Source organism: Rhineura floridana, chromosome 2 (genome assembly GCF_030035675.1).
Source record: "Rhineura floridana isolate rRhiFlo1 chromosome 2, rRhiFlo1.hap2, whole genome shotgun sequence".
NCBI classification, from domain to species: Eukaryota; Metazoa; Chordata; class Lepidosauria; order Squamata; family Rhineuridae; genus Rhineura; species Rhineura floridana.
The window spans coordinates 66,280,923-66,304,993 of record NC_084481.1 but is presented as its reverse complement, the minus strand read 5'-3'; the positions used below and the strand labels follow the sequence as shown (position 1 = coordinate 66,304,993).

At 43.9% G+C, this 24,071-nt stretch overlaps 1 protein-coding gene across 7 annotated transcripts in view; it reads left to right on the top strand.

Annotated features, from left to right (window-relative positions):
* The window catches only part of KYNU (kynureninase), a 191,134-nt gene that overhangs the window by 24,356 nt on the left and 142,707 nt on the right, over positions 1-24,071 (top strand). The window contains exon 2 of one of the 7 annotated variants that reach the window (XM_061608875.1): positions 21,889-21,965. The exons of the other annotated variants lie outside the window; for them this stretch is intronic. Within the exon in view, the coding sequence (XP_061464859.1) occupies positions 21,889-21,965 (77 nt within the window). The remainder of the gene's footprint in view (positions 1-21,888; positions 21,966-24,071) is intronic. 7 annotated transcript variants of the gene reach the window in all.

Sequence of the window (24,071 nt, the reverse complement as noted above, 5' to 3'; positions counted from 1 at the left end):
TTCTGTTTAAAAAGAAAATCACCAATCTACTAAAGAGTTAAATTGCACAGTAAGTAATAGCAGAAATAGCTTTATGTAGGTTGGTGATACGGAATACAAAGGCACTGTCTGTGGTATTTAAGGATGTCAAGATCTAACCTTTATTTGAAGCATGTGTTTTTTAAAAATCATACATCATCCTAATATATTTAATGTGGTTAAAATAGAAGCATCTTTTACAAAAAACTAATCCTTTCTGTATTTGTTTTAGTTAGACTACCAGAAATTAGATAATTAGGCAGTTTGATTGATTCGACATCTTTAATAGCTGTGTGTTAGCTTACTGGTGGCACTTAACAAAACACCAGTCTAAGGATTCCAGTCATTTATCAGCTAAGTAAAACCTAGGCTAAAAAGATAAACAGAATGTATAATAATGGAAGATCTTGCAATTGTTGTATAATCCATGTAACAAATCAATACTAAAAAGTTAAGAGCAGGGTATAGTAAACAGGCATGTAGTGGGGGGGAAATAGTGGGATGATTTCAGGTAAGAAAATACTTTGTAGGTTTTTATGTATTTGTTTATATGATTTATATTCTGCATTTTCAGCATAAATTTGCTCCCAGGGTGGCTAATGATAGAAAGAAACAATAGTACAATAAATAATAAAAAATATCCTTTTAAGAAACAAGCAAACACAACAAACTAGAAAAGCAACAGTCTATTCAAGTTGCTGTAAGGATGCTTCTAGACTATCAGCATTTTGTGGGAGGCATTCAAAAGCATACCATAGCTTTAGGTTTGCACATTTACTGTGGATTAAAGCACTCTTGTTGCCCAAGCACAACAAATACCATCAAAAAACAACAGACTTTTTGCAATTTGGAGAATGACAGGGAAATACACTACAAGTGTGGCATGAATTAATGATTAACGGGAAATGTGTAAACACTCTACAAGCAAATCAGGATGAATGCTCATAGCCACACCATAAACAAATCAGCGTGAATGCTCAGTAAAGATGACGCAATGTAACCCTAAGAAACCGTGGATCAGATTATCTGATAGAATGTCTTCCTCAGTGCTGCCTGGTGAAAACATTAAGATCAACAAATGAAAGCCATGATCTTATTATTATTGGCTTGTGGTAACACAGAGGGGGGCTTTTTCACTAGTGGTGCTGGTATTGTGGAATGTTTTCCCTGCGGAAATACTGGAAGCCCCATTAGTATTGGCATTCCTCCAGCTGTTGAAGATACTCCTGCTTAGATAAGCATTTCTCTGATTTCCTGACTTGAATTTCCTGCTTTGATTGTTGTTTAACTTTATTTATCTATTTATTTATTGTATTTGTATACCGCCCCATAGCCGAAGCTCTCTGGGCGGTTTACAGCAACCAAAAACATCAAAAACAAACATAGAAAATTAAAACATACCTTTTAAAAACAATTTAAAACACAATTTAAAAAATTTAAAACAATTTAAAAAACACATGCTAAAACGCCTGGAAGAAGAGGAAAGTCTTGACCTGGCGCCAAAAAGATAACAGTGATGGCGCCAGGCGCACCTCGTTAACCAGATCATTCCATTATTTCGGGGCCATCACTGAGAAGGCCCTCTCCCTTGTTGCTGCTCTCCGAGCTTCCTTCGGAGTAGGCACCCGGAGGAGGGCCTTAGATGTTGAGCGTAGTGTATGGGTTGGTTCGTATCGGGAGAGGCATTCCATCAGGTATTGTGGTCCCAAGCCATGTAAGGATTTATAGGTTAAAACCAGCACCTTGAATCGAGCTCAGAAACATACAGGCAGCCAATGAAAGCGGGCCACAATCGGTTTTATATCTTTGGACCGTCTGGTCCCTGTTACCAATCGGGCCGCTGCATTCTGCACAAGCTGCAGTTTCTGAACCATCTTCAAAGGCAGCCCCATGTAGACTGCATTGCAGTAATCTAATTTGGAGGTTACCAGAGCATGGACAACTGAAGCCAGTTTATCCCTGTCCAGATAGGGGCGCAGCTGGGCCACCAACCAAAGTTGGTAGAAGGCACTACATGCCACCGAGGCTACCTGAGCCTCCAGTGACAAAGACGTTCTAGGAGAACCCCCAAGCTACGAACCTGCCCCTTCAGTGGGAGTGCGACCTCATCCAGGACAGGTTGGAGATCCACCATCTGGTCAGAAGAACCACCCACTAGCAGCATCTCAGTCTTGTCTGGATTGAGCCTCAGTTTATTAGCCCTCATCCAGTCCATTATTGCAGCCAGGCACTGGTTCAGCACATTGACAGCCTCACCTGAAGAAGATGAAAAGGAGAAATAGAGCTGCGTGTCATCAGCATACTGATGGCAACACACTCCAAAGCTCCGGATGACCGCACCCAATGGTTTCATGTAGATGTTGAACAGCATGGGGGACAGAACTGACCCCTGTGGAACCCCATACTGGAGAATCCAGGGTGCCAAGCAATGTTCCCCAAACACCACCTTCTGGAGCCGACCTGCCATGTAGGAGCGGAACCACGGCCATGCAGTCCCTCCCTCTCCCAACTCAGCCAGTCTTCCCAGAAGGTCATGGTCGATGGTATGGAAAGCCACTGAGAGATCAAGAAGAATCAACAGAGTCGAGGACTTCCGGGAAGGGTGACTTAGCCTGTGCCTGCTTTTGAGACGGGCTCCTGCCTCAAAAGAAGCTTATTCAGATATATCAGTCAGATTTTTTTTTTTTTTTGACTGATTAAACTTCTCCCGGGTAGGGAGAAACGAAGAGATTAACCTCAAAGCCTATTTTTGTTGGGACGACCAGATCTCATTAATTTGTGGGACGAGGTCCAGCCGACGAAGGTGGGACGGATTTTCAACAATCAAGCTCTATCTGATAAAGCGAACGTTCATCTTTTCTTCAAAGAGAGAACGCACTAACAGGCAAGCACCCTTCTTTCTATATTTTTCTTTTACTTGACTTAAATTGTTGCTGTTTAAAAGAGATTTGCCAGATTGATCAGTTTTTGACATCTCACCGGGGAGCCATAACTTCTCTCTGCTATTCACTAATTAATAGCTTATCTCTGTTTTTGTTGCAAAAAGCTGTCCTGGATTTGCACCCTAAAGATATACACGGAAGAGGGATTTCTATTCCTGATTTTTATTCTGAAGAATATTATATTGTCTGAGATTACTTTTTTCCTAGTCCATTTTATTTTGACGAATCTGTTTTCTCACAACGCCATTAATTGTTTCGATCCTGGGAACTGCATTTTGTTTACTTAAGCATGGAGAGATAAGGCTGTCTGTTCTGTTTACGCTGTGATGTCACCAAGTTTGGAGTATTAACCCAATTGTTGCTGAAATAAGAAGTGGTTCTTTTATATTTTTCTTTTAAAATGGCAATTAAGAAAGTGGCTGAGAACCTGGAAGTATCTATGTTTCAGAAAATAATGGATGAAATTGAGATAACGAAACGAACCCTGCGACAGGGTTGTAAGGAGCTGAAAATTGAAATGAGCAAAATGATAGGGGTCCCTGTGAGAGAGGAGACTCTGGAGACTGGAACAAACGTGGAACAGGAAAAAGACCTGCGACAGGGTTGTAAGGAGCCGAAAATTGAATTGAGTAAAATGACACAGGAGCTTAAAGAAATAGGGGTCCCTGTGAGAGAGGAGACCCTGGAGACTGGAATAATTGAATTGAGCAAAATGTCACAGGAGCTTAAAGAAATAGGGGTCCCTGTGAGAGAGGAGACCCTGGAGACTGGAATAATTGAATTGAGCAAAATGTCACAGGAGCTTAAAGAAATAGGGGTCCCTGTGAGAGAGGAGACCCTGGAGACTGGAACAAACGTGGAACAGGAAAAAGATTTGAAGCTTATGGATTTTAGAAATAAAATCTATTGTTTGGAATTTAATGTTATCTCTGAAGAAACTAAGGAAGATTCTAGAGAGAAAGTTATCAATGGCATGGATAATCTTCTGGACTGGAATGATGTGATGGATGGAATTAACTGCAGCCATGTGACAATGGAAAAACTTTCAAGAGATGAGCCAGTGCATTTTGAAAAAAAGAACAGAGATATGATCTTACAGCAGTATTTCAGCAACCTATTCAGAATGGTTGGCAAGATAATATCTGGGATAGAGGTAATTCCCATCAGACTCTTATTGTATGACTATGGTTATGACAGCAAGATTATTATGGAATACTGATAATGGAAGATTGGACACTGAAATTACTGGATTTAACAGGACTATCCGAAGATTGGACACTGAAATTACTGGATTTAACAGGACTATCGAAGATGGAAGATGGAAATATTTGGGATAGAGGTAATTCCCATCAGACTCTTACTATATGACTATGGCTTTGACAGCAAGATTATTATGGAATACTGATAATGGAAGATTGGATACTGAAATTACTGGACTTAACAAGACTACTGAAGATGGAAGATGGAAAATGGAACTAATAGGGATAATAGAACAATGGCTACTGAAATTACTGAACCTAACAGATTCTGATGTGATGGATTAATTGAAATGTTTATTTTGACTATGGTTATGACAATAAGATTATCATAATTAGTAATGAGATGGATTAATCGATATGCTTATCTGGAAAAAAAAATTGATAGATATATTTCTTAAAGAATTGAAACCTCTCTTTGACTTTTTGTGGAAAGAATAAAGTAATGTTTATGAGATTTGATGATTAAGTAAGATAACTACTGGAGGAAAGTGATTTTATAATATGACTTAAGAGACAGGATTGTTATATATTATAGACTTATAACTGATTTGATCTTTGACAAATGGGAAGTCAATATTTTACTCTTTATTTTTTATTTTTGTTTTTTTTTTCTTTTTTTTCTTTTTGTTTAACTATTTTTGATTTTGTTTTTTGTCTTTGAATGTTTTATGATTTTGTCTTGTATGTTTTATGAAAATCTGAATAAAAATTATTGAAAAAAAAAAAAAAAAAGAAGAATCAACAGAGTCACACTCCCCCTGTCTCTCTCCTGACAGAGGTCATCATACAGGGTGACCAAGGCTGTTTCCGTGCCAAAACCAGACCTGAAACCCAACTGAAATGGATCCAGATAATCGGTCTCATCCAAGAGTGTCTGGAGCTGGCCCGCAACCACTCATTCAAGGACCTTGCTCAGGAATGGAACATTTGCTACTGGTCTATAATTATTAAGATTTTCTGGGTCCAGGGAGGGTCTCTTCAGGAGTGGTCTCACTACCGCCTCTTTCAGGGAGCCAGGGACCACCTCCTCTTGCAGAAAAGCATTAATTACTTCCCTGGCCCAGCCAGCTGTTCCATCCCTGCTAGCTTTTATTAGCCAAGAAGGGCAAGGATCCAGCACAGAAGTGGTTGCACGAACCTGTCCAAGCACCTTGTCAACATCCTCAAGCTGTACCAACTGAAACTCATCCAAGAAATCGGGACAAGGCTGTGCTCTGGATACCTTGCTTGATTCACCCGCTATAACACTGGAGTCTAAGTCCTGGCGGATGCTAAAGATTTTATCCTGGAAGTGCCTAGCAAATTCATTACAGTGGGCCTCAGATGGATCTACCATGTCCCTGGGGCCAGAGTGTAATAGCCCTCGGACAATTCTGAAGAGCTCCGCTGGGTGCCAAATTGATGATTTGATAGTGGCAGCAAAATATTGTTTTTTTTGCTGCCCTCACTGCCCCTAAATGCAGCTTACCATAGGCACTTACCAGTGTATAATTGCATCCACTAGGAGTTCGTCTCCATCTGCACTCAAGCCTTCTCCTGTACTGTTTCATCGCTCTCAGCTCTGGGGTATACCATGAAGCCATATGAGCTCTCCACAGGAGAGGGCGCTCAGAAGCAATCATGTCAACCACCCAGGTCATTCCACAGTTCAACCAGGATTTTGATGGGAGCGCCAGCCCTATCAGCTGGAAAACTCCCCAGAGCCCTTTGGAAACCATCCAGATCTATTAGTCTCTGGGGGCGGACCAACTTAATAGGTCCCCAACCCTTGCAGAGGGGAAAAGCCGCTGTAAGTCTAAATTTCAGCAAGCAGTGATCTGTCCATGACTGAGGGACTGATGCAAGGCCCCCCACATTCAGAGCACCAACTCCATGTCCAGTTGCAAAAACCAAATCTAGAGTATGCCCTGCTACATGTGTTGGGCCAGTGGCATTTTGGGACAGTCCCATAGTTGTCATGGAGACCATGAAATCCTGAGCCGCCCCGGATAAGGTGGCCTCGGCATGGATGTTGATATCCCCCAGAACCAACAGTCTGGGGGATCTCAATAGTACACCCAAGACCACCTCTGTCAGCTGAGCTAGGGAGTCAGTTGGGCAGCGGGGTGGGCGGTACACCAACAGAATCCCCAGTCTGTCCCACTGACCCAGCATAAGGTGCAAACACTCCAGACCAGTAGTCACATGGACAGGGTGCTTGCAGAGGGAGTTGGAGTTCCTATAGACCACAGCAACCACCGCTCCCCAACCCTCAGGTCTACCCTGACGTTGAACCAGGTACCCTGGTGAGCATATCTGGGAGAGACTGACTCTTCCCTGCTCACCCACCCAGGTCTCGGTTATACATGCCAGATTGGCTGCCTCATCCACTATTAAATTGTGAATGAGGGAGATCTTATTATGCACCAATCTGGCATTTAGGAGCAGCATCCGGAGGTCTGAGAGCTGGCTGATAGGGCAACCAACAAACCTGTGGGTGTGGGGAGGACTGGAACAAGGCACAGCCGTTAACTGCCTGGGCCGCTTTCCCCTTACCTGGCAAGTCCTCCTCACAATGCCATATCTCCCTCCACCTGTCACTACACTAATTGGGGCCCCCTCAGGTCTCCCCACGGCTCTGAGTCCTCTCTCCCAGGCACATGACTCAAGGCCCACTAAAAGGCAGACAAAGCAGGAGGCACCTCAGCCAGCCAGCTTATGTATCCCCTCCAGAGCAGGGACAGGTGGAAGAAATCAGCCACAGCTGGCTGAGTACTTGGGGCCTGGTCCTGCAAGGCGTGACACCTGCCAAGCAGAAGTCCAAAAGGGAGAGGGTGGTGGTGGTGGTAGCAGCAGCAAGCCAGCAGGCAGCAGCAAATAGCAGCAACTATTGTGCTGTTTTATAGGGGTTGTTTATTATATATTTTAATAATGGATGTTTTAATGTGATTCTTTTACTATGTAGTTTAATTACTGGTAGGTGCACTTTTATAATTGGTTTTATTATTGTTTTTCTGTTGGCTTTTATTTGTTTGTGAACTGTCTTGGTATTTCTTCTTGAAATGAAAGATGGTATAAATTTTTGTAATAATAATAACCGCTGTGCAATTTTTGTACAAGTAAATCAGGATGAATGTTGTATAAACTGTAGACTGTCATTGGATTCAGCTGAGTCCTGAGCCAAATCGGGCCTATTTGGAGTGGTCTGTGTCTCAGTCAAGTTGGATTGAGACAGCTACTGGTCACTACGGGTTGGTTTGGATCAGAGCTTGGAAAAGTTACTTTTTTGAACTACAACTCCCATCAGCCCCAGCCAGCATGGCCACTGGATTGGGCTGGTGGGAGTTGTAGTTCAAAAAAGTAACTTTGCCAAGCTCTGGTTTGGATGACCTAGAGCAATCCGTGGCTGTCAAGGGCCAGGACAAGTCAGGCATCAGGTGAATAAAAAGGCCAAGACCAAGTCCAGAGAAGAAAGTGCTACTTCTCTCTGTTCCCCAACATCCCAGAAATCTTTTCCTGATTGCTGATTGGCTCCTTTTCAATTCCGTATTTGACCTTAATTAAGCTTGGTTCTGTATTGGAAAATAACAGGTCACAGGACAAACAACTTCACAAATAATTTTCCATTGTTTTAGGGGTTGACATGATCCCAAGCCTTATCGGGATATAGGGATTCTCATGAAGGACACTCAGTGCTGCTAGCTGCATGGAGTAACAAATCTTGTACATTCTTCATACTAGTGCATTGTCTTAAACTTGGGCCTTGTCAGCATTTCTGTTTCTCACATACTCCAGACCAGCCTTTCCCAACCAGTGTGCCTCCAGATGTTGTTGGACCACAACTCCCATCTTTCCTGACCATTGGCAATGCTGGCTGAGGCTGATGGGAGTTGTGGTCCAACAACATCTGGAGGCACACTGGTTGGGAAAGGCTGCTCCAGACAGAAATATGTTTCTGCCCTCCAAACAGGCATTCAGGCCTATTTCCGCCATGAGCCAGAGTCTCTTGACCAAAGTTTTCTTCCATTCAATTCCAGTTTCTGAGGTGATCACTTTCAACATACACATAGATCTACCTCAAATATTGAACTCATTAACAAGCATGAGTGATCTTGCCTGACATTTATCTTGTATTTGTCTCGGGAGGGGGAGGCAGTGCTCTGAAAATGGGGGCTATTTCTTCGAACCCCGTGTCATGGTCAGATCACTGGTGAACATGGACCTTTCATTGCTGCACACCCTCTGCAGGGGACAGGGACCTATTAGGATGGTCTGCCCCAGACACCTGATGGAGCCAGAAGGATTTCTGACTGTGCTGGGAGATTTGGAGCTGTCTGAAGGTCGCCCGGTCGAAACCCTGGTGACAGAGTGGAATAGGGAGATCACCGGGGCGATAGACCGGGTGGCTCCGAAACGTCCTCTCCCCCTGAATAGAACTCAAACCGCACCTTGGTATACACCACGTTTGTGGGGTTTGAGGCAGGAGGTGAGACGACTAGAATGCCGGTGGCGGAAATCCCGCTCCGAAGACGATCGGACACTGGTTAGAGCAGCAATAGCGGCCTACCAAGTGGCAACAAAGACAGCAAATAGAGGTTTCTTTGCTGCCTCTATTGCATCTGCAGAATGTTGTCCCAGGAGGTTGTTCCAAGTGGTCCGTAGCCTGGTCGGTCCAGTTGCGCAGGAACCCATGGAGCACTCTAAAGCCTCCTGTGACGCATTTGCAAAACATTTTGCTGATAAAATCGATTGCCTGAAGAGCTCGATTCCGTATGCCGTGGATACAGGAAGCAGGCCAGAGACAGCCAGTTGCTATCTGGTCCGGTGGGATCGGTTTCAGCCTCTTCCCTCTGAGGAAGTGGACAAGGTGCTCTCTACTGTGAGACCGGCCACCTGTTTGTTTGACCCTTGCCCCACGTGGCTCATTGTGGGCTGCAAAGAGAGACTGAGTGAAGGGATCAAGGCGGTGGTAAATGCTTCCTTGGAAGAGGGTGCATTGCCATCTGCCCTCAAGGAGGCGGTAATAAAGCCCATCTTGAAAAAGCCCTCCTTGGATCCCCAAGATCTGAACAACTTTCGCCCAGTCTCTAATCTACCATTCTTGGGCAAGGTGATCGAACGCGTGGTGGCCAAACAGCTACAGACACACTTGGAGGAAGCAGATTATTTAGATCCATTCCAATCGGGCTTCAGGACTGGTCATGGAACTGAAACAGCCTTGGTCGCTCTGGTGGATGATTTGAGGAAGGCGTTGGATAAGGGAGAACACTCATTCCTCGTCCTCCTGGATCTCTCAGCGGCTTTTGATACCGTTGACCACGGTATCCTCTTGGATCACCTGGAGGGAATGGGAATTGGAGGCACTGTTCTATGGTGGTTCCATTCCTATCTCTCTGACAGGCACCAACTGGTGGCATTGGGAGAGGAGGTTTCAGACCCTTGGCCTCTTAATTGTGGTGTGCCACAGGGTTCTATCCTCTCTCCCATGCTATTTAACATCTATGTAAAGCAGCTGGGGGCCATCATCAGGAGATTTGGGTTGCAGTGCCACCAATATGCGGATGACACTCAGCTCTATCTCTCATTTAAGTCCTCACCGGAGTTGGCTGTGGATACTATTTCCAAGTGCCTGGAGTCCATAAGTGAATGGATGGGAGGAAACAGGCTGAAACTGAACCCTGACAAGACCGAGGTACTGCTTGTGGGAGACAAGAGAAGATTAGGAGACATTGACCTGGTGTTGAATGGGGTAAGATTGCCCCTAAAGGACCAGGTTCGCAGCCTCGGGGTCATTCTTGACTACCAGCTGTCCATGGAGGCTCAGGTGTCAGCAGTGAGCCAGGCAGCTTGGTATCAATTACATCTGATACAGAGGCTGCGACCCTACCTTCCGGTCCATCTGCTCCCACGGGTGGTGCATGCCCTGGTCTCCTCTCGCTTAGACTACTGTAATGTGCTCTACGCTGGGCTACCCTTGAAGACGGTTCGGAAATGACAACTGGTACAGAATGCGGCGGCACGGTTGATTAAGAACGGCCGCTGCCGGGATCATATCACTCCAGTGCTGAAAGATCTACATTGGCTACCAGTTGTCTACCGAGCCCAATTCAAGGTGTTGGTGTGAACCTTTAAAGCCCTATACGGTTTCGGTCCAGTTTATCTAAAGGAGCGCCTCCAGCATCACCAAATATGCTGCCTGATGAGATCAGCCTCACAAGACCTTCTGTCGGCCCCACCAGTGAAAACAGCTAGGCTGGTGCGGACCAGAGAGAGGGCATTCTCGATTGTGGCTCCCACCCTCTGGAACTCTCTCCCATATGACCTTCGCCATGCCCCCTCCCTGGTAGGTTTTCACCAAGGATTAAAAACGTGGCTGTTTCAGCGGGCATACAGGATTCCTAGGTAATTTTAGTTTTATAATGTACAGATGTGGGTGGGCTGATTAACTGAAGACTGATGTTATAATTGTATTTATATGTTGTATCTTATTTTAATCTATGTACGCCGCCTAGAGTGGCCGTTCGTCGGCCAGATAGGCGGCCTAAAACTAAAATTTTATTATTATTATTATTATTATTATTATTATTATTATTATTATTATTATTATTATTATTATTATTATCTGTGCACCAAATGGATCCTGGATTTTACACTCCCGAAGCTACAAGCTACAAGTTCTTTATATATTTACATAAAACATTGTATAGTATTGTCTTGAAAACAGGGTAGAGCAGATTCTGTAAAGCAGGCATTCCATTTAAAAGGGGGAGGGGAGAAGCATATAAATGATAGCCTAATTTTGTTGTCAAAACATTAGTGATAGCTTGTGTTACGTAGTTATTGGGGATGGGAATCGGTTGGTTAGTGTTGCTTTGAAATCATCCCGTTGATTTAACAGGCAGTATTGATTTGAGTTTGTTCTTTGTCTATTATCCATTTCTTATCAATATTTTGAAATTGATAGAGAAGAACTAGGAATTGGGGGAAATGGGGCTTCAGAGACAAATGAAGCAGGAGAAAGACTTATTGAATTCTGTGAAGCCAATAATTTGTTTCTTGTGAACACATTTTTTTGAACAACCGAAAAGAAGACTGTACACATAGACATCACCAAATGGTTAATATAGGAATCAAATTGATTACATAATGGGTAGCAGAAGACGGAGAAGTTCCATATTTTCTGTGAAAACAAGACCAGGAGCAGACTGCAGTACAGGTCATGAACTGGTCGTATCGAAAATCAGAGTAAAGCTAAAGAAGAAGGTTAAAGCAATCATAATGCCAAAAAACAATTGAAATAACATCCCAGAAGAATATAAAGATCAAATAAGGAACAGATTTGAGTCTTTAAACTTGGTTGACAGAGAACCAGAAGAACTATGGAGTGAAGTCAAAGACATTATCAGGGAAGAATGCAAAAAGACAATACCTTTAGTTAAAAAGAGAGAAAGACCTCAATGGATGACTGCAGAAACTCTTAAAATGGTTAAAAAGAGAAGGAAAGCAAAAGCAAAAGGAGATAGAAAAACGGTCAGAACCCTAAATGCAACAACACAGCGACTAGTATGTAGGGACAAAGAGAACTATTACAATAGTTATTGTATAGAAATAGAAGAGGACAAAAAAAAGGGAAGAACAAGAGCCCTATTCCAAAAGATTAGAGAAATTAAAGGGAAATTTAAACCAAGAGTAGGAATATTGAATAATCAGCGGGGGAACACACTGACTGATCGATAAGAAATAAAAGGAAGATGGAAGCAATATACTGAAGAACTCTATAAAACAGATGCCAGATGTCAGATTCATTTAGGGAGGAACCATATGATGAAGAACCATAAATTTTAGACTGCAAGGTGAAAGCAGCTTTTAACATACTTGGAAGAAACAAATCACCAGGAACAGATGGCATACCGATAGAGTGGCTACAAGTTTCTGAGACTGAATCTGTCTAAATTTTGACAAACATTTGTCAAGAAATATGGAAAACTAAACAATGGCCCACAGACTGGAAGCGTTCAATATATATCCCAATTCCAAAGAAAGGGGATCCTAGGGAATGCAGTAATTATCGAACTATTGCCTTAATATCCCATGCAAGTAAAGTAATGCTCAAGATTCGACAAAAATGGCTCTTAGCATATATGGAGCAAGAAATGTCAGACATCCAAGCTGGATTTAGAAACGGAAGAGGCACCAGAGATCATATTGCAAACATATTGTTATGAGCATGGGGGTTGAGATGGATGATTCCTGTGGGTCCCCTTTCCAGCCTCTGATTTGGAATCATATGCCCTGGGGGCTGGCTCTGCTAGACAGATGAATCTCCTTTGTTAATCAAATAGAGTGACCAGGTAAGATAATGGGCTCTATCAGTTGCCCAGCAACTGAGAGTGGGCCAGGAAGACCCCTTTTGTCATTTAAACTCTGCAGGAGAGCCTCCCGCCCACTCCTGGCAGCTAGCAGAAGTTGTGCTTGTAGTTTTAGTGTGTCTAAAGAATTGCTGGAGACTGGAGGCAGGCAGACAGAGAGACTGGCTCTCTGCACCATGGCATTTGGTGTGCCTTCTGCAACCCAGATGGAAAAGATGGAAATTGGACTGCTGATGCATGGAATCCCTCCATCCTTGAGCTCAGGTTGGAATGTGTGTAAATAAACAAACCATATTTCATAAAGACACCGCAGTCTTCGCTGACCTTCTTTCCAGAGGAAACCAAACCCTGGAGGAGCTCAGGGACCCCTGAAATCTCACTGCTCAGAGATTGGGGGAGGCACGCAACAATATGTTGGATAATGGAACGGATGAAGGAATTTCAGAAGAAAATCACCCTGTGCTGTATAGATTACAGCAATAGCATTTGACTGTGTAGATCATGAAAAATTATGGAATGCTTTAAAAGAAATGGAGCAAGACTTGGCTGCCTTCCTCCTGCTTGGGGCTTGTATTATTGGAGTGGAGGTGTGGTGGCAGAGAGTGAAACCTGTACTAGTGTGCTGTGAGTAAAATAAATTAAACAACAATATTTTACAGGGGGAAAAATCTGGTGTCAGGGAAAAGCCACTGATGTTTGGAGCAAACAGGATCACTTCGCAAAGATGGACAATGTGCAAACCATTGAAAAATCAAGTGCTAAATCTGAATTCAGTGAAATTCTCACCCATCCCTCGTAGTCATGACATAAGTGACAAGCTGCCAAAAGTTTTTTTGGGGTGCGTGTGTCAGGATCCCTCCTTTACCACCACCTGTCAGGTCCCTCCAGTCAGGATCCTGGTTTTTATTTGTTCTCTCACTGGCTCTAGCACAGATCTCGCAAGATCCCACTGCTAGGCAGCACCACCAGCCACTCTCTATTTCACAATATTGCCTGGGGACTTTGCCTTTGTCTCCTTCTGGCTTGTTACTTTGTGTCTGGGTGCACTTGCAGGCCACAACCCCCCTGTATCTTTGTGCCTATAAAGCATACAGCCCTGGGTTGCCCTGGATACTTGATGATACACTATCTCTTCACCGCTGCCGCCATTTGATACTGTTTCTCCACCTTGGTAAATACCCCACCCACCCTTCTGGTCTGTGAAAGCCCCAGCCAAGGATCAGGCCTTTGGTAAACCAAGAAAATATTTATTTATAAACACCTGGAAATAACAAGATTGCTTAAGGTATATTTAACTAGAGTATGGCTTCATATATTGCATTACTCTTTATGTTTCTAGTCATATATAATCTGCCTCAATACCAGGCTAATACAATCCAACCCACAACCAACTCCAACCCACAGCAACCGACCCTCAGAATTCCCAAACTTCCACCTCTCTCTCAACTGTCATCGTCTCATTTATACCTTCAGCCACTCATACGCTCAGCCAATCATCATACAGCATTCTCCAGCATTCTATCCCATGTAATCCCCCTCTCACTCCTCCTACTTACCTCATTTACTCTAATTAACCCACACTTACCATGTTTACAGTAATATCTATATACAGGGACATCACAGGGGGCTGCCACTGTCTTCTGCGGTTTAGCATTGTAGAGATTTAGTAGTTGTAATAATAAAATTTCAAAGGGAAAATACAATCAATATATTTTCCAAAAGCTCAGTCAATCCAGTGCTTGTTCAGGCACTTCATTGTCCATATATTTGGCCTTCCTTCACATCATTTGAATAGGTAAATTTTACTCAAGAAACCTGGAACCATAAAGTTCAATTCTATATGTGGAAACAGATTTCTCCATGTAGATTCTTGCAATTTATGCAGAAGTGAATTGTGTAATAGTATTATCCTCTTCCACATACACACATTTTGTTCCTGCACCTCATTGTTCAGACTTAGGTAATATCTTTTTATACTTCCTCTAAGCAGGTAATAACCACTGTTAGACAGTAACACTTGTTTAGTTGGTGGAGACATTATTGCAGAGTTCTCCTCCTTTAAAAAAGTTTTTTCCTTTTGCTACACCAAGGAAACTTTAGTCACTAAATGTTAGTGTAAACATAAGTCAACAATAAGTTGCTTTGCCAAATGTCATATAGGAATTGTATTAAAAAGAACAAATTCAGAATGAAAGTGATAGTACCACTCTATACACTTCCGATCAGATACTCTTGATTGGTAAACCAGCCTCTAACTAACCTTACTATTTATCCTCTAATCTTTATAGCTTCCCTAGTTTCTTTCTTACACTCATACACTCATGCAACATATGATCTCACTCTCCAACAGCATTGAGGAATCAGTCCTGTTTCCCCTCTAGAATAATTGGACTGTAGTGGTCTCTAGACAGGAAAAATGTAAATTGATTCACAACAGAATGCACAAGCAACATAGACTGATATGGCTATGCAGTAAAATCTGATTCAACTCTTTTTAAGACCAATCTAAATTATCATCATGGATGTAGAAGAACTTCCTCAAGCACAGTGGAATTTCCTCTCCCTGCACACCCTTCACACCACCCCAATTTCTGTGGAGGGTTGGAGGAACCTCCAAGCAGACTTGGGAGGTGCATGAGGAAAGGAGACAGAAGGGAAGTTGTGCTGCATTCAGGGAAGTCATTCTGTGTTTAATGATTTAGGTGGATACAACTCCAAGTTGAGAAAAGATAAATATTTAGCATTCTGTTATTGTACCCCAATAATGAGAGGGTAACAAAGGAACAGTGCATATTAGAGACATGGTGTTTATACTTAAAAAAAAAACCCTTTAAAACCACTTAATATTTGGAAAATCTCTAAGCAATATATCTTTTATAAGAAAGAGCAGATGAAAACATTCCTTTTGCTTTTTAATGCATTACCTGTTCTAATGCTTGACTGGAATTTAAGGAGTCCTGATTAAATTTACTGTTCAAAGACCCTAATAAAATACTTGCTTTCTCTAATCTCAGTGAAATTTCATTATTGTCCTTCAGAGTAACAAAGGCCTGTGAACAGAACCAATTTGGAAGTGTGAATAATGTTTACACCTCTGTTACTCATTTTAAAAAGATGCTGAGGAAATACAAGGAAAGCATTGGTTATATAGGTCAGATTGAATCTGCTTTTGTGATTTAGGCTTTTAAAAAGTCTTTAAAGCTTTAATTAAGAAGTTATCTTAGTTGTCTCTTAGTTCTGGAAAATGAATTAGTGGTTGAGTTCAAAGGAGTATCTTAAGCATCTAGTCTGCGTAGCTTTGTGGTTATTTAATCTGTTTTCCTATAGCCCCAAAATGAAATTGCTTCAGACAAATGTAAAGTCATTATTATGTCTTATTATATACTGTTATAAGTGTTTTATGTACATTTTAATACATTTGCTCAAGCTGCCCACTTGCACACATTCTGGGGCAAGCTATTGATGCCTGAATATGAATATATTTCTTATGACCTGTGACAGGAAACAGCAGCAGTGTGTAGAATGAAAGGTAATGAAAAAGGCTAATCACCCCTCTTGACCACCTATAGACACAGTAGCTTGCTTTTTTCCCCCACTGAGCGGAAAACATTTTCAACAGATATTTTTCTCCTTTTACAATGATCTGTTGCCCACATTTCTTCTTGGCAACATATGAAAGTATAAAAGAATAGTTTATATTTTAATATACATTCTTCCAGCTTAGGGAATATTTTATATTATCCATCAAAAATATGATAGGTGATATTAAAAAAAGAAAGGCGATATCTCCACATTAGTCTTACTCGGAATAGATGCATTAAGACCAATGGAGTTAAGTGAATACATTGCTATCAGTGGGTCTACTTTGAGTATGACATAGCTAGATATTGTCCTATATTTGTTAATTACATTTCTGGAGGAATAACAGTGCAATCCTATACATGTTGCTTGTATACATGTCTGCTTGTAAATCCCATTGAGTTAAATATAGCTACTCCCAGGTCTATAGAATTGTAGCCTAAATAACATCATATAAGGAACATTACAATGGGACCTCTTCCTCAGAACCTTTTTTGTTTAAAATTTGGAATTAAAATTCATCGATGCTCATAACTCCCCCTCTTTAAAAAAAAAAGATAGATTAGCTGGCTGGAAATATGAAATAAACTGCTAGTGAGACCCACTGCCTGCAAGGGGAAGAGGACCATCGCTGCCCAGGGAGGGAGAGCCATCTGCCTGCCTGTGCTGCTGCTGCTGCTGCGCTGCTGCTGGATAACATCTCTACTCTCTCCTTCTTGGGCTCCTGCTCTGCACGTGGGCACCTTGCAGGACCAGGCCCCAGGTACTCAGCCAGCTGTGGCTGATACTGTTCCACCTGTCCCTTCTTTGGAGGGGATATATAAGCCGGCTGGCTGAGGGAGCTTGGAAGACCCACTGCCTGCAAGGGGAAGAGGACCATCACTGCCCAGGGAGGGAGAGTCATCTGCCTGCCTGCCTGCCTGCCTGCCTGCCTGCCTGCCTGCCTGCCTGCCTGCCTGCCTGCCTGCCTGCCTGCCTGCCTGCCTGCCTGCCTGCCTGCCTGCCTGCCTGCCTGCCTGCCTGCCTGCCTGCCTGCCTGCCTGCCTGCCTGCCTGCCTGCCTGCCTGCCTGCCTGCCTGCCTGCCTGCCTGCCTGCCTGCCTGCCTGCCTGCCTGCCTGCCTGCCTGCCTGCCTGCCTGCCTGCCTGCCTGCCTGCCTGCCTGCCTGCCTGCCTGCCTGCCTGCCTGCCTGCCTGCCTGCCTGCCTGCCTGCCTGCCTGCCTGCCTGCCTGCCTGCCTGCCTGCCTGCCTGCCTGCCTGCCTGCCTGCCTGCCTGCCTGCCTGCCTGCCTGCCTGCCTGCCTGCCTGCCTGCCTGCCTGCCTGCCTGCCTGCCTGCCTGCCTGCCTGCCTGCCTGCCTGCCTGCCTGCCTGCCTGCCTGCCTGCCTGCCTGCCTGCCTGCCTGCCTGCCTGCCTGCCCGCCCCCGCGCTGCTGCAGTAGATGTCATCTACTTATATAGTGCTGGATGATGTTGGTTTAGCGGGTTGAATTGTATGGAGTGATTACACTCAAATGCATGTTGTATGTAAGGTGTAAGTTGTGTATTGTCTGTCTTATGTCGTATGTTATGTGTTGTATCTTTGTTCTAATTACATGTTTGTTGTATGTATGTTGTTTGTATATTGTCGTGGTGTACAAGAAGTGACTGGCAGCCCCCGGGGGGTAAGGGGTGGGTTTTTATGTTTATTTGTTATATTATTTAAGATAGGCCTGTCCAGCAGGCAATTAGGGATAGGGGCAAGTGCAAACCAAGGAGGGATGAAACAGAGAAGGAGGGGGGCCAAGCTATACCAAGTTTGGGTGGCAGGTGCCGGATTGATGCTAGGGGCAGACCATGTCAATTTAGAGGAACACGGGATAGATGCATAATACCTATCCCGTGTTCCAGGTCTGCCCAAAACCAGAAGTTAACTGGGAGAAGCAGGATTCCTACCGACCTTCGATTGCTGATGTGTAATGCCAGGTCTGTGACACAAAAAACATCTGTCATCCATGATATGATACTGGATGAGTGCGCAGACCTGGTGTGTATCACGGAGACCTGGCTGGACGAGGCCTCAGCTCCCATCCTTAAGGCCATGTGTCTGCCGGGTTTCTATTATGCACAGCAACCGAGGGTAGGTAAGCGGGGAGGGGGAGTGGCAGTCATCTACCGGGAGTCTTTGATTTTCACCAGGCCTCCGCGCCCAAGGACCAAGGTTGTTGATTGCATGTACTGGAGGTTGGGCCCGAAGGGCAGTTTGGGGATCTTGCTCGTGTACCGCCCACCCCGCTGCACGGCAGATTCCCTGTCCAAGGTGCTCGAGGTGGTCTCGGATGTACGAGCGTTGACCCCAGAGCTTTTAGTACTGGGGGATTTCAACGTGCATGCTGAGACCACCCTCAGTGGAGCCCCTCGGGATTTCCTGGAAACCATGGCTTCCTGGGAACTGCACCTTAATAATACTGAGCCCACCCATGTAGCCGGTCATGCTCTCGACCTTGTATTTGTCCTGGGAGCGGTAGGAAGTGTTCTGAAGTTGGGGGCTATTTCTTTTACCCCCATGTCATGGTCAGATCACTATCTGGTGAATTTTGACATCTCGATGCCACACTCCCTCCGCAGGGGTAAAGGACCTATTAGAATGGCCCGCCCTAGGCGCCTGATGGATCCAGAGGGATACTTGACTGCGCTGGGGGAATTGGAACCTGCTGAAGGTCGCCCGGTCGAAACCCTGGTGATGGAGTGGAATGAGGGAATCACCAGGGCTTTAGACCGGGTGGCTCCGAAACGTCCTCTTCCCCTGAATAGGACTCAGACGGCTCCGTGGTATACACCCCGGTTGCGTAGTCTGAGGCAGGAGGTGAGACGACTAGAGCGCCGGTGGTGAAAATCCCGTTCTGAAGATGCTCGGACACAGGTTAGAGCAGCAATAGCTGCCTACCAGGTGGCAGTGAGGGCAACAAAGAAGGATTTCTTTGCTGCCTCTATTGCATCCGCAGAGTGCTGTCCCAGGAAGCTGTTCCAAGTGGTCCGAAGCCTGGTCGGTCCAGTTGCTCAGGAACCCTTGGAACATTCTAAGGCTTCCTGTGACAAATTGGCAAAGCACTTTGCTGATAAAGTCGAGCACCTGAAGAACTCGATTCCGTAAGCTGTGTATGCAGTGGGGGATCCAGAGTTGACCAATTGCAGTCCAGTTCTGTGGGATCGGTTCCAGCCTCTCCCTTCTGAGGATGTGGACAAGGTGCTTTCAATGGTAAAGCCTACCACCTGTCTGATTGATCCTTGCCCATCATGGTTTCTTATGAAATGTAGGGAGAAATTAGGTGAAGGGATCAGGGCGGTGGTAAATGCATCCTTGAAGGAGGGTGTTTTGCCACCAGCCCTCAAGGAGGCAATTATAAAACCTATTTTGAAAAAGGCCTCCTTGGATCCCAAAGTCTTGAACAACTTTCGCCCCGTTTCAAATCTGCCATTTTTGGGGAAGATCATTGAGCGAGTGGTGGCTGGCCAGTTGGCAGCACACTTGGATGAAATGGATTATTTAGATCCATACCAATCGGGTTTCATGACTGGACATAGTACTGAAACAGCCTTGGTCGCTCTGGTGGATGATATGAGGAGGGCATTAGATGGGGGAGAATCCACTTTTCTTGTCGTCCTGGATCTCTCGGCGGCTTTTGATACCGTCGACCACGGTATCTTGTTGGATCGCCTGGAAGGATTGGGAATAGGAGGCACTGTTTTGCAGTGGTTCCGTTCCTTTCTCTCTGACAGGCATCAACAGGTAGCATTGGGAGATGAGGTTTCAGACCCTTGGCCCCTCACATGCGGAGTGCCCTCTCCCATGCTATTTAACATCTATGTAAAGCCGCTGGGAGCTATCATCAGGAGTTTTGGGCTGCGATGTCATCAATATGCAGATGACACGCAGCTCTATCTCTCCTTTAAATTTTCACCAGAGATGGCTGTGGAGACCTTGTCCAAGTGCCTGGAATCCGTGAGTGGATGGATGGGAAGGAATAGACTGAAGCTCAATCCTGATAAGACCGAGGTGCTACTTGTGGGTGACAGGGGGAGGTTGGGTGCTGTTGACCTACAGTTTAATGGGGTGAGTTTACCCCTGAAAGATCAGATCCGCAGCCTCGGGGTGGTTCTTGATTCCAAGCTGTCCATGGAGGCTCAGATTTCGGCAGTGAGCCGGGCAGCTTGGTACCAATTACATCTCATACAGAGGCTGCAACCCTACCTCCCTATTCATCAGCTCCCACTGGTGGTACACGCCCTGGTCACCTCTCGATTAGACTACTGCAATGTGCTCTACGTGGGGTTACCCTTGAAAACGGTCCGGAAACTACAACTGGTGCAGAATGCGGCAGCTCGGTTGCTTACAAACAGCCGCCGCCGTGATCACATCACGCCAGTATTATTTCACCTACATTGGCTGCCAGTTGTTTTCCAGGCCCAATTCAAGGTGTTGGTATTAACCTTTAAATCCCTATACGGTCTCGGCCCAGTTTATCTGAAGGAGCGCCTCCAGTACCACAAATTAAGCCCCCCAACCAGATCAGCCACACAGGGCCTTCTCTCAGTCCCACCAACGAAAACAGCTAGGTTGGTAGGGACTAGAGAGAGGGCATTTTCAGTGGCAGCCCCCACTCTCTGGAACTCCCTCCCATTCGATCTTCGCCATGCCCCTTCTCTGGATATATTTCGCTGGGCATTAAAAACTTGGCTTTTTGGACAGGCCTTCAGGAATTCCGGGGAGGGCTAACTTTTTTGGGATATTTTATTATCTATTGATCACCCTAACTGATTTCATGCTGCTGTGATTAATGATCGTACTGATTTTATTGTATTTTATCTGTATTGTATTGTAATTTACTGAATTTTAGTTTGTACGTCGCCTAGAGTGGCTTCGGCCAGATAGGCGACACAAAAATTAAATTTATTATTATTTATTAGTGTGTAGTATTCTTTTCCTTTCACTGCTGTCTTATTAACTGCATGTGCATTGGCATCCAAGCTTCTTGTGTTTCCATTTTGACCCTTCCATAGAAAACACCAAGAACTGTATTTTTTTCCTGCAAAAAAACAACACACACATGCACCCAGATGTGATATATGGCCTAGAAGACTCCTAGGCTGATATTTTACCACTGGTATAGAGTTGGCGTATTGCTTGCTTAGCTGGATTTTAGCCAGATTCTAACCATGCTACACAGTGCTCACTTAGCCCATTAGGGGGCCTGGATTCCGACCTTTCATTAAAAACAACATCAACCATGAAAAGATCCAAAGGCAGACAGTTTTTTGCCTGGTCATTTTGTGAGAAATCAGACTGCCTTCCCTTGTTCATAGCCATTGAGGGACACCACTGCTGTCCTGAGAAAATCAAGAATGTTAGCCTGCCTGCCTGCTGCATGTACAGTATCTAAGTAGTTTGGATCACTTGATGAATGTATAAACAATTGCAAAACAGCTTGAAGTGGCATGATTCTGAATTTTGGTTTGGGTGAATGAAATTCCTTATCACTCAAGGTTGTAGTTCTGTGCACGTTTCCCTGTTTCAGGAAGGCAATTGAATTGGGACTTGCTTCTGAGTAAACAAACATAGGATTGTACTACAAATATCTTTACAGGCTGTGTAAATAATAAAATCTTTGACAGTCATGCTTATATAAATATTTCTTCATACTATGTCCCAATAAGTATCTGATTTTACACTATACTTGTACATCATTATTTCCTCTACATTTTCAGTGTGCCCTCCTTCCTAGGGGTGGTCATGGTTCCCCTCTGTTGTTTTCATCCTGAGGGGCAGATTTGTCTGAGAGATGGTGAGTAGCCCATGGTTACACAGTAAATGTTATAGCTCATTTTCACTTTAAAATAATAATTAAAACAATTTACATGCAGGCAAAGTTTATTAAGTAGATCCACACAATACGCTTAAAGCACATTCAAGTCTCATTTAAAGTGCATGACTTCCCCTAAAGAATCCTGGAAAATGTAGTTTCCCTCTCACAATTATAGTTCCCACCACCCTTAACAAACTACAGTTTCCATGATACTGTGGTGTCATTCATATGCTTCAAATGTGTGTTGAATGTGCTTGAAATGAGTGGTGTGGTTCTGCCCTAGGTATGATGTGCAATCATTAGTGAACTGAAAAGAACAATTTTAGAATATGCTTTTCTAAACAGGGGAAGGGTTGTAGCTCAGTTGTAGGGCATATGCTTGCATGCAAAAATCCAAAATTCAATTTCTGGAAAAGATTGTTGCTTGAAATCCTGGACAGCCAATGCTAGTCCATGTCATCGGTACTGATCTAGATGGTACCAAATGGCCTGAGTCGGTATAAGGCAGATTCTTTGTTCCTAAAAATTGAAAGAGACCCAAGGGCCAGAGTGACTCTAAAATTTATTTATGTGTTTTATTTACAATATTTATGTACTGCTTTATTGTAAAAAAAATCTCAAAGTGGTTTACAGAAGGAATTAAAACAATAACACAATTTACAGAAGGAATTAAAACAATAAAATTATTGGTAAATACAGTTAAAGGCAGGTATTTAAAAACATTCAAAATAATAAAAATGAGTTAAAACAGATAAAAAACACAATAGTTTCTACATGCCTGGGTAGGTTTGCCTAAACAAAAATGTTTTTAGTAAGTGCTGAACAATGAAGGCACCTGTCTAATGTCAATAGGCAGGGGGTTCCAAAGTGTAGGTGCTGCCACACTAAAGAACTGATTTCTTACAAGAGCTAAACAAGTACTATGTGGCACCGGTAACATGGAAAGCACATCTTGAACTTGACCTGGTAGCAAATCAGCAACCAGTGCAGATTTCAGAGCAGAGGTATTATACGTTGATAGGGTCTCACTCATGTCAGCAATTGTGCCACATCCTTCTGTACTAACTGCAACCCCCAGTTCAGGTTGTGCTGCATAGAGATTTCTGTGACGTTGGCTGACTGGCTGCCAGGATTTTTTTAGTTTTGATTTTTGGTTAGGAATCCTGACTGGTTGCGGGATGCTGAGTTTTCTGCCTTACTCATAGGAATCTTGTGGTTGGTATGGTATTGCATTTAGGAAAACATCACTGTCTTTTGTTTTTCTTTTTCTATCTGCATTTCATTTACCTTTAACCTCACTCCCTTAGATCCATAGAAGCAACAACAGTGGTTCCATGCGCTCAGCTCAACCCCTTAAACCCACTGATGATGCACCTTGTTGTTTGCAGGATGATTTGTTTCATGCCCCAAAGTGGTAAAAGTGAATTCACATACTGGGAAGTGTGACTGCAGTTGTTCCCAAACATACTTTTATGTTTGATGTTTATATGCCTTTATTTTGTACGTCGCTCAGAGTGGCTGGGTTTCCAGCCAGATGGGTGACTAATAAATCGAATAAAATAAATAAATAAAATAAAATACCTGTGAAGGTAGATCAAACCATATGTGTTTTCTCTCTGTCAGTTATTCACTGGAATTGGTTTGGCTGTCAAAGATAGCAGCCCACAGGGTAGACACATAAGGGTGGAGAATCCTCTTACTCATTTCTCAGACCCCTTTCTGAAGTGAAGGGTCAAATTTGTAAAAGATTTGGAGCAGCCATGTTAAAATGTCGGGGCAGGGCATTGCAGGCAGGGGGTTGCTAACCCTGCTTGGATATGGATATTTTTCCAGAGAAAAGTCAAGCTTTACCAACAGCACAATCCAAACCATATGTACTCAGAAGTTAATCCTATTGAGTTCTATGTGGCTTAGTCCCTTAGTAATTGAGTTGAGAATTGCAGCCATCCAACATCTCCACAGCACTAGGCTCCTTTCTTCCTACAATGGCCTTCTGGTGACTGGCATGGCCTGACGGCACTTAAAGTTTTCTTACCCAAAGCAAGTAGGGTAGAATAAATGTTCCCTATCCAGGCTCCATCTTTT